At 40.8% G+C, this 9380-nt stretch overlaps 1 protein-coding gene across 1 annotated transcript in view; it reads right to left on the bottom strand.

The window, feature by feature from the left end:
- LOC118342660 (semaphorin-6D-like) overlaps positions 1 to 9380 on the bottom strand; it is a gene marked incomplete at its 5' end in the record, with an annotated part of 55991 nt that overhangs the window by 36217 nt on the left and 10394 nt on the right. Inside the window, 9 exon segments of the mRNA XM_035681270.1 lie at positions 1679 to 1819; positions 1930 to 2103; positions 4589 to 4744; positions 4851 to 4982; positions 5370 to 5497; positions 5650 to 5739; positions 6398 to 6486; positions 7564 to 7686; positions 8359 to 8449. Coding sequence (XP_035537163.1) covers positions 1679 to 1819; positions 1930 to 2103; positions 4589 to 4744; positions 4851 to 4982; positions 5370 to 5497; positions 5650 to 5739; positions 6398 to 6486; positions 7564 to 7686; positions 8359 to 8449 — 1124 coding nt within the window.

The raw sequence follows: 9380 nt of genomic DNA, 5'->3' as shown, positions 1-9380 counted from the left end.
CTAACCGGGAGAAGCTGACTGCAATGACGCCAATGGTGGTGAAGACAACAACTCCCATGATCCCACGCTTCTTCACCACCTCATCTAAATTTATATTTTCTAATTGTTTGGATATGAGAGAGCCCCTAGTGGCAGAAATTACAGACTGTATGTTTAAGTTAAAAAAAAAAACTCCAGAAAAATGAATGTTTAAACGCAGTAACGACTGATCCAAAACTATTTAAAACAGCGTCAGTAGGAAGAGACAGGAGGAGGGAGAGGGACTGAAAGAAAGGAAGGAGATTGAGAGAGAATAAAGGGAAGACAAAAAGAGACAGAGAAAGATGGAATAGGAGAGAGATGGAAAGAAGAAAGAAAGGCAGAGTGAAGAAAGAGGGGTGATACGAGAGGAAACAGTAGAGAGCGAATGAGATTGAGGCTTTACAACATTGAAATGCCAAGAGAAAAGAGAGAAAGAGGAAACAGATGGAGAGACAAACAAGGGAGAAGGAGGGAAGGATGTAGAGTTTTCTTCTGTATTGGTTGATGCCACGTGTGTCTGAATAGACAACTGTCTAACACACACACACACACACACACACACAGTTGTTTTGGCTGGCCTGACTGTGAACTGTGTGTTTGGCATGCGAAGAGTGTGAACAAAATGAACTGGTAATGGGTGACAGGCTTTGAGACAAGATGAAGTGGAACCCACAAGAAACAAGGACAAAGGATGTAATTTCTTGTGTCCTTTGAGAAATACTAAGAAAAATCAAGTCTTAAGTCAATTAAGACATTAAGTCCAAGTCACATCTCAAATCCAAGAGGAGTCCAAGTAGTACAAGTCTCCTGAAGTTGCAAGTCATAAGACAAGTCTTTGAATGTTGACCGTTTAAGACATTTGATCTGGTATTTAAACATTTCACTTTCAAGGTCATTAATAAACTGTTTTTTAAGTGTAACTGGGATGAACTAATTTCAATACTGTTTAATGGTACCAGCGCAAAACAAAAAATATATTTTTTTTTTAGGGAGGCAGTCACGCCTACTGTAAGTCCAAGTCCACAAGTCCAACTTTAGTCCATTTTTCAAGCCTTCAGTTCTGCTCCCAGATGATGACAGAGATGAAGAGATACAGAGTGGCTACATCTTTTTTTCCGTGATGGAGACACAGCTGGTGGAAGCCTCTGTGTACCTCTGCAGCTGTGTTAACACATCATTCATTCATCGTACTCAGTAATTAAAATGAGTCTGATTAGTGACTGTGAGCGTGTGTGTGTGTGTGTGTGTATGTGCACGCCTCTCCAGTGATGAATGTGCTCTAATTTGGGAAGTGAGCTCTGTTCAGTCTATAAATGAGCTTCTTTTTGTTCATATTTAACTATTCAGACTCGGCATCCCCATTTCCCCCCGGCACACACTTGCTTCTACAATATTGATTATGTTGCCAAATTAAGCTCCGTAGATTAATGTTTAAAAAGATTTCCCCATTCTGATTTTTGGATGGTTTCCACAATTAACAAATGTATAGTCTTTTGAAGATGTCTGTGCTGCTACTTTTCAGAAAACTCAAGCTTCTACTGCTGAAAAATGGCTGATGAACAGTGTGTTTAACTGACTGCTGACGGGAATCGAAAGGGGGCCGTTTGAATCTGGTTTTAATAAAAGAAATAAGCTGTTTTCAGTCCTGTTGTCTTACTTTTTACAGGCTCCATGTTGGGTGCAGCGGCTGAGCGGCACTCTGATGACACAGCTGGTGAAGGCTACGAACAAAGCATGATGGTCTTTATCCAGCTCCAGTCCCAGAACCCTCCTGTCCTCCTGACCCTGAACATTACACCTGGACACAGACAGACAGCAGATTATATGAACATGGATATTAAAAGGTTTGGTGGTAGCAGCAGTAGTATTCAGAAGGGTGAGTCCTACAATATTCCACTCAGGTCTTACTTGGACGGGTTGTAGACGTCAATGTCCTCCAGTAGTTTGGATCCAAAGCTGTCGTTGGGATGCGTGCTGGCCAAAACTTTGAGGACTCTGCCGTCGTCTGAGCCCAGGAACATCACAGTCCGGTCCTTGTAGGGACCGGCCGAAACATCCACCACGATCTGGGTCAGCTTGGACCTGGGAGTGACAAGAAAAGACGTTCGGTGAGAAACTATAAAATCTATAATTTCCTGTTGCGAAGAGAGTTTGGCTTTATGTCTAATGTCAACCAAGTGTCAAAGACCACTACAATAAAAAACAAATCCTATTCCTCGTTATTATCCATATTATCATCGACAGTAAACCTGTCATATCTTTATAAAATGTGTAATGTTCCCCTGGGAACTAAAATCACATCAATCTATTGCAAAATCTGAAGAGAAATAATTGATGATTCTAATTTATTTGCAAATAACCCAACAGCAACCCATCATTGTTCTGTTTAAAGGGTTGGATGAACTTCTGTATATATTATTCATTTACAAGGCTCGAGTGGTGTTTTCTCATTGGAGACTTTTGAGCTTTATAATCTGATGTTTTCTGTTTTTATGTGGCAGCACAGTGCATATGACCCGCCCTACTCTGATTGGCTAGTACTCCTTGCCTTTGTTGGTTAGGGCATCAGGAGAAAGATTGGTTCAGATATTAAGGTAAGGGTGGGTCAAGAGTTTGCTATCGTGGAGAAAAATGGTGAACGGGATGCTGTCAGGACGTAGCTGGATCCCATTTCAGGGCAAATAAATTACCTGATATCAGATCGGTACAAAGACTTGCATACTCTCCGATACCCAATCCTGCATTTTAGGTTATATCGGAGGTATTTACGACACTGGTGTCAGTATCAGAATAATATAAACCCTGATTTGAACTTCGAAAACAGATTGAGATTGAGAGCATTTTTAATCCTTGCTGATAGGCATGAAGGGTAGCTTCAAATAAATAACTCAAAAAACAGGCAGAAATCTGTCTACCTGGGCTTAGGGCTAGTGTTTGTCGGTTTAGGGCATGCAGGCAATAACTTATTGTACTTATGTACATGGAGGACATTAACAGCTGTCCATGACAACAGACTGCTCTGACTGTCCCAGACTCGTATTATATAACAAAGTGAGTGGATCGTTGCAGCCCCTTGGACATCGACATTATCATTATCTAGGTCAGCTCGGGCCCTTCCAGAGCGGAGGCTAATTCGAACGTGGAATTAAGAGTCTTATTCCTATTCCAGGCTGGTAATTAGACTCCATCAGAAACTCATTTGAAACCTGCAGACGCAGATTATAAAAGGTCAGAGATTTTCAGAGCGTCAAGGCAGAGACAGAGAGAGGGAGAGAGACGTTCCTGTGAGCTAACGACTAATCAAAGCTGATACCAATGATTATCCTATGTCGCTTCAGGTCGGGATGGTGGATTCGCTGCCCCTCAGAGCAGCTGTAACTTTAAAACTTGCCTCTTCAGAGTACAGTTGACATTCTCCACTTTCCTCTTGACATCTCGGATCTCTTTTCTCTATTAAGCTTCCAGGAGTATTTTGTTCCTCTTGTTATCTGTGTGGACTAAAGCCAGAACCTGACTTACTGCTGGATGCTGCCGATTGTGGAAATTAAACTTACTAAAAATTTCTTTTCAGATGCATTTCTACATTTATATGCAAAGATATATTAAAAATTCCCATCACAGTGACGATGACTCTACAGTTCAATGGCTCTGACATTTGACGATGGAGATAATTTTACTGTTGCTTCTTGTAAATCGCTGTGCCGGAGCCGCGCGTGAATGTGTACGAACACAAAATGCAGATGTAATGATCCATCACAGAGTAGCAGAGCAGAGAGGAAGAAAAAGTCCTCATATCATCCGGTATAAATCAGACAATTAGTAACAATAATAAAAGTAGCACTTATAATCAAATCAGTGGTGTCTGAGATATTTTTAACGTTCTGGGAGAAAAAAAAAAACACTAGTGATGATGAATCAATATCTGACTGTTGTAACAGTTTTAATAAATTAGGTGATCATGTATACATAATGCAAGCATACTGTATGTGTAAACAGGATAAACACCAGTATATGATTGATGGCTTTAGAGTGACTGGTATCATAATTAAATGCCCTAACGCATCCATCGGTACCAACCATGTCATGCTAGCATGTCAGGAAGGGGGCTAAATAATGCTTCAACATTTGCTAACGCAAACTCACTGTATTACAGAGGTTTTGTGATGTGAGTTTTATTTTTTAGAAACATGAAATTGCCCCTGAAGATCTGGGCCCAGGCGGACATATGCTTTAAATCCACCGGGCCACAGGTCAGTGACATCGCGTCTGCGACCAGGAGCGTTTCAGAAGTGGAGAGTTTTGCCCACCAGGTTTGTTAACTTGCTTAGACATTTTTCTTTGGTTTATGTGTTTTTACCATTAGTAAGTAGTTAAAGTGTTTGGTTTATATCTGTTTTTACAATCAGGGTCTGCAGACAGTGTTTTAATTTGAAAAGTGACCGGATTGTCTATGCTGGCTTCTTGCCAGCTTGATCCACTCACTGCTGCCAGATGTGTTGCAGCCGTGTCCACTGGAATCAAGCACTTACAATATATAGTATAGTTAGAGTAGTTCCATTTGTGTTACCTGCTGGAGGTCCTGGTAAAGCAGGGCCGGTCGTTGACGGAGGGAACGGCTTCGTCCATCAGCGGATACGACTTGATAAACGTCAGCGTCTCGTCTGGGAACTGAACGGACGACTTGTAGTCCACAGCCGGACCGTCGCCTGCACACGTACCAGGCCTGGAGACAAACAGATCAATAAGTAATTCTTAAATGTGTCACACAGGAATTTTTTAGACATTTCTTTAGATAAACCTGATGAGCCAGGATTTGTTTGGTGTCTCACCTTGGTCTTGGAACTTGCTCATCAGGTACCGGAGTCCAGGATAAGTCACTGGTCCGCTGCTCCTTGAACTTCCCGTTGAAGACTTTCTCTATGTCGTCCATGTAGAAAGCACAAACTGCTGAGCCGGGGATACTGCAGAGAGAGACAGAGACAATCCCCATTAACAAGCCAATGACTCGTCATAATGTTCAGAAAGTTCAGAAGACTTTTGTTCATGTGAGGACGAAACTTCCAACCTACACTGAATGAACCAAATGAAACTAAACCAAAACTAAAAAATTCCAAAAGCCTGAAACATTAAAATGAAATGATTTTAGATCCGATGAAAGCTGCAGAATTACACACATCATGTAATCCAGACTGAGTGAAAAGTCATAGAGATAATTCACTGGAAGCACATGGAGAGTTCATACATAAATAAATGAAAATGTCCTCACTTTCTAAAAATGTCCTCACTTTAAGATGTTAGACTCTCATTGGTCCTCACAAAGACAGGAATACACACTCTCTCTCATGTACCTGTTGGCCTGAGTGGTGAAGACTCCGACCACTGCAGGTCTCTGGTTGATCTGCAGCACATTGGTGAGAGACTGAAGGACGTCGAAGTAGAAGAACGAGTCTCCGGGAACCGAACAGTTCAGACGGGCCTGAACAGACACAATAATACAAGGTGTCCTGAAACATGCAGATAACAGACTTCAACAGCTTCACACTGTGAAGTTCGGCTCCAGTGTGAGTTCACTTCAGTCTTTTATTGATTTCATTCAAGAACACGCTGAGAATCAGAGGGTGACATCACCTTGAGGAAAGAAGTCCAGTATCTCTCCAGAACTCTAGGAGAACCTCCGTTATCGTTCTTACAAACCCGGGCGACTCGAGAAAACACCACCTAGACAGAGAGAGAGACAGAAGGGTTTACGGGACTATTTACAGCAGGCTATAATGTTAATAACTCTTATTAATGTCTTGTAACTGGGACTGCACTCAAAGGGAGCCAAAATTTATCTCAATGGTTCCAACAATGGGAACCTTCAGGTGTTTCCAAAAAGTTAGGGTTTGATAAGTAAAATTATAATAGTTTTAAAATATGAACTGGAAAGTCAGTTTGTTTATTTAGTTGGAACGTATAAAGAACAAAGTGAGAATGAAGAAACTAAAAAGTTTCGTTTTGTTTAGGATTAAGTGGCATATGTAGTGGTGAAGTTGTAAATTGCAATCAACTGAATACAACTCAGCCTTCTGAGTATGTACAAGAAACTACGGTGGCCGGGAAACAAAGAAGAAATGGCAGTTCAACATGGTGGACTCCGTAGAAGAGGACTAGCTCCCTCTTTACACTAATAAAAACCAACCTAAGTGTGGAAATCTGGGCCAACCAGACTAAGACCTTCCCGTTATAAAACGCCTCTAATCATGATGCACAGCCAATCAGAACTGAGTTACTTCACGGCCATTAATTGATGTATAATATTGATCCTCACAGTTTTAGTTGTCCAGAGTCGGGATGGAGTTTCAACCACCTCTTCCCATTACACACACAGACGTACCTTGCCCAGGGCGGTGTACTCCACTGCGATCTCACTTAAGAAGAAGTAGACGTAGTTACCATAGTCGATGGCGTGCAGGAAGTGAGGCTCTGCAGAGAGGAGGGGAGGTGATTATTGATCTCTTCCATTTTCAAGGTAAAACTCTCCTCATATCTTCTTTCAATGTAACACCTCACCATCAGTATGTCATGTTCAACACGTTCCAGCAGTTATCGGGTGATAAAATGCTGTTATTTTTCACAGACGCTTTACCTTTACCTCCCAGGATGCCGTTCAAAATCCCACAGAGAGGAAACACGACTGATGAGCCCCATCAAACTGGGGCCTTTCACAGGACCGATTTGTGAGCAACGATTCGAAACAGATTGCAAATGGAGGCTGTATCACTTTTTAAAATTGACTGACGTTTGGAAATTGCAGATAAATGTGCGAGTCCTCATGTACGGGTTGCAAGATAGGTTGAAACAAGCTTCCATGTTCCATTTCATAAAGAAAGGACACTTTTATTTTAGCATGCATCATTGTCCATAAAATGTAAAAAGACCACAAGCCACCAGAGACTTAACATGTCTCCTTACAACCCGTCATGTACTGTTGCTTGGTCAGTGGCCCTCTGCTTCAAAATATAACGCTGAGTATCCCCTAGCATTATTTATGGATGTGGCTGCTGTCAAAGTCAACTGACATAGTATAAAGAGTGAAAAAGGCTGTTTGGTGGATGCATGGCTCAAACAAAACAAAACAATTGCGGGACTTTAACCCAGGCGACTGCTGTTGGTGCCCCGTGTGAGACCAAAGCTCTGTCCTTTCCACTACCTAGCCTCTCATTCGCTGTACCTACAGCGTTATATATTGAAGCGTAGGGCCACGTGTACTGAAGTTTATCATGACATAGAGCAAAGAAAAGCTCTACCTTCATCAGTAAATTTCATGGATGGAGTTGCTATGAAGGTAGCTGTCGTGGATGTTACTGGCACAAAACGTCAGAGTTGACTTAGCTTTCATTACTCAGGTCAAGTCTTTAGGCAATCAAGGCTCAAGTATGTGATGTCACATATATGTCAGTGTGGTTGAAAAGTTTTGGAAAACAACAAGTAAGTTAAGTCTTGTAGTAAGAAATGTTTTCATCAAGTTGTCAACCCTCAGGCTCAAACAGTGTGACCTACCTCTGAGCCACTTGGAGTCGTACTTCACGGTCCTAAGGACGGGTCGCCCATCTCCCAGACTCCTGTAGATGACGGCGTCGCTGGCCAGGAAATCCGTCATGGTGGCCGAGTAAAAATCTCCACCTGAGAAAGAGACACATGTTTATAAACCTTTATACATGTCCATTTTCGTACAAACTACTTTGGTCTGTTATTGAGTCATAAATGTATTTGTTCCTAGTAGTCCAAAGTAAGTTATTTTTAGGCATTTCACTACTTATATTTTAAATGCTTTAGAAAAAAAGGTTGAAGTCCGGACCTCAGTGAGGATACTCGTGTACAGAAGTGCGCGGTACTCAATACCGGTGAGTACGGGCCCATTTTGGGAACTGGGTGTATGTATAATGGATGGATTTGTAGTTTTACTGTAATCATTGTCGTAGATTTGAACCGGCCCTTGTGATTTGTCAATCTATCAAGACTTATTTATCTTTTGTTTTCTTTCCAGATTTACATAGTTGTCTGTGTTGTTTGGTTAAATTGATCTATCAAATGTAAATTTTTCCCTATTTCATTATACTTGCATTGAACAGAGTGTGTGACTATGATAACTAAGCATATCACTGCAGGCTGAACTGTGAATAATTGCGTATTTTATGAATAAATTGTTCAATCTCACAAATTATTCACATCAATAAATATCACAATATGTCTGGAGCTGCATAAAAGAGCAGATACCTATTTAATTAGATTAATTGAACGCAGTCATTAGTTTTATGTGACTTTTTGATGATTTTAAAGTCACTTTTGACTCACCAGCAAACAGTCCAACGTTGGACTGACCAGACTCGAAGGGACAGCGAGCTTGACCGACCACCTCCTCCCCGACCTGCTCCAAGGAGGTCATCTGAGGCCAGGAAGAGGAAACACATTAAACATTTCTTATATTTTCTAACAAAACACAAAATATGGAGTTTTAAAAGCTTCCACTACCTCCTTTATAAAGTCAGTGAGTTCTAGTTTGATAAATTGTGGATAATGTGTGCTAATATTATTCACGGCACGTCAGCAGGGAGGATAATAATGCTGCTAATCAGTTGGTGTCAGTCAGCAGGAACTCGCTGCATGTTACTGTACCGGAGCTAATAATACACTGATAGATCTGCTGACAGCTCAGCTGATAATGCGCTGATGATGTGATCTGATGAGTATCTGATCAGGTCTGAAATAAAAAGTCACAGTCTGACCTCGTTTACCTTTTGTCTGATGCAAATCTCAGACCGAAATAAAGAGAGTTGCTTTTTGTTCTATTTGTTGTCACCAAACTTCTCTCTTTCACATCAAACACACAATTTAGACACATATTAGATAAACAAAAGAACACACACTTTCTCAAAGACAGACAGATAAAATAGTACAGGGATGGATCATTTTCTAGGCTAAATAATAAAATGATTACCAACTTTAAGCTAACGGTGACATTGCTGTCAGCGATAGCTTAGAGTTAAATGTTATGGACACATTTTAGAATAACTGATAGCTTTTAGGTGAATAAAAAAGGGTAAAAGTTTCTGAAGATTTGGAGGTAAAACTATTTATTGATTTGTAATGCAACATTTAGATATTTATATTCAGTGTTTTACTCATGTGTCACAATAAAATAATTGATGTTGACGTCTGGATCTTAAGTTATTGGAGAAATAAGCTGAGCTAACATTAGCAGCAGCTCAACTCACTACATTAGCACGATATCATAACCTGTTAGCTTTAGTCTAAGTAGCTGTTAACCAGTTTTAACCAGCATTTTTACCATCCACTGTTTAGAACTTGGTGCTTTT

Source organism: Morone saxatilis, unplaced genomic scaffold (genome assembly GCF_004916995.1).
Source record: "Morone saxatilis isolate NCDOM2014 unplaced genomic scaffold, NCSU_SB_2.0 Contig9, whole genome shotgun sequence".
In the NCBI taxonomy this organism is placed as follows: domain Eukaryota; kingdom Metazoa; phylum Chordata; class Actinopteri; family Moronidae; genus Morone; species Morone saxatilis.
Note: the sequence above shows the minus strand (reverse complement) of the source record. Positions and strands in the feature narration are given on the sequence as shown.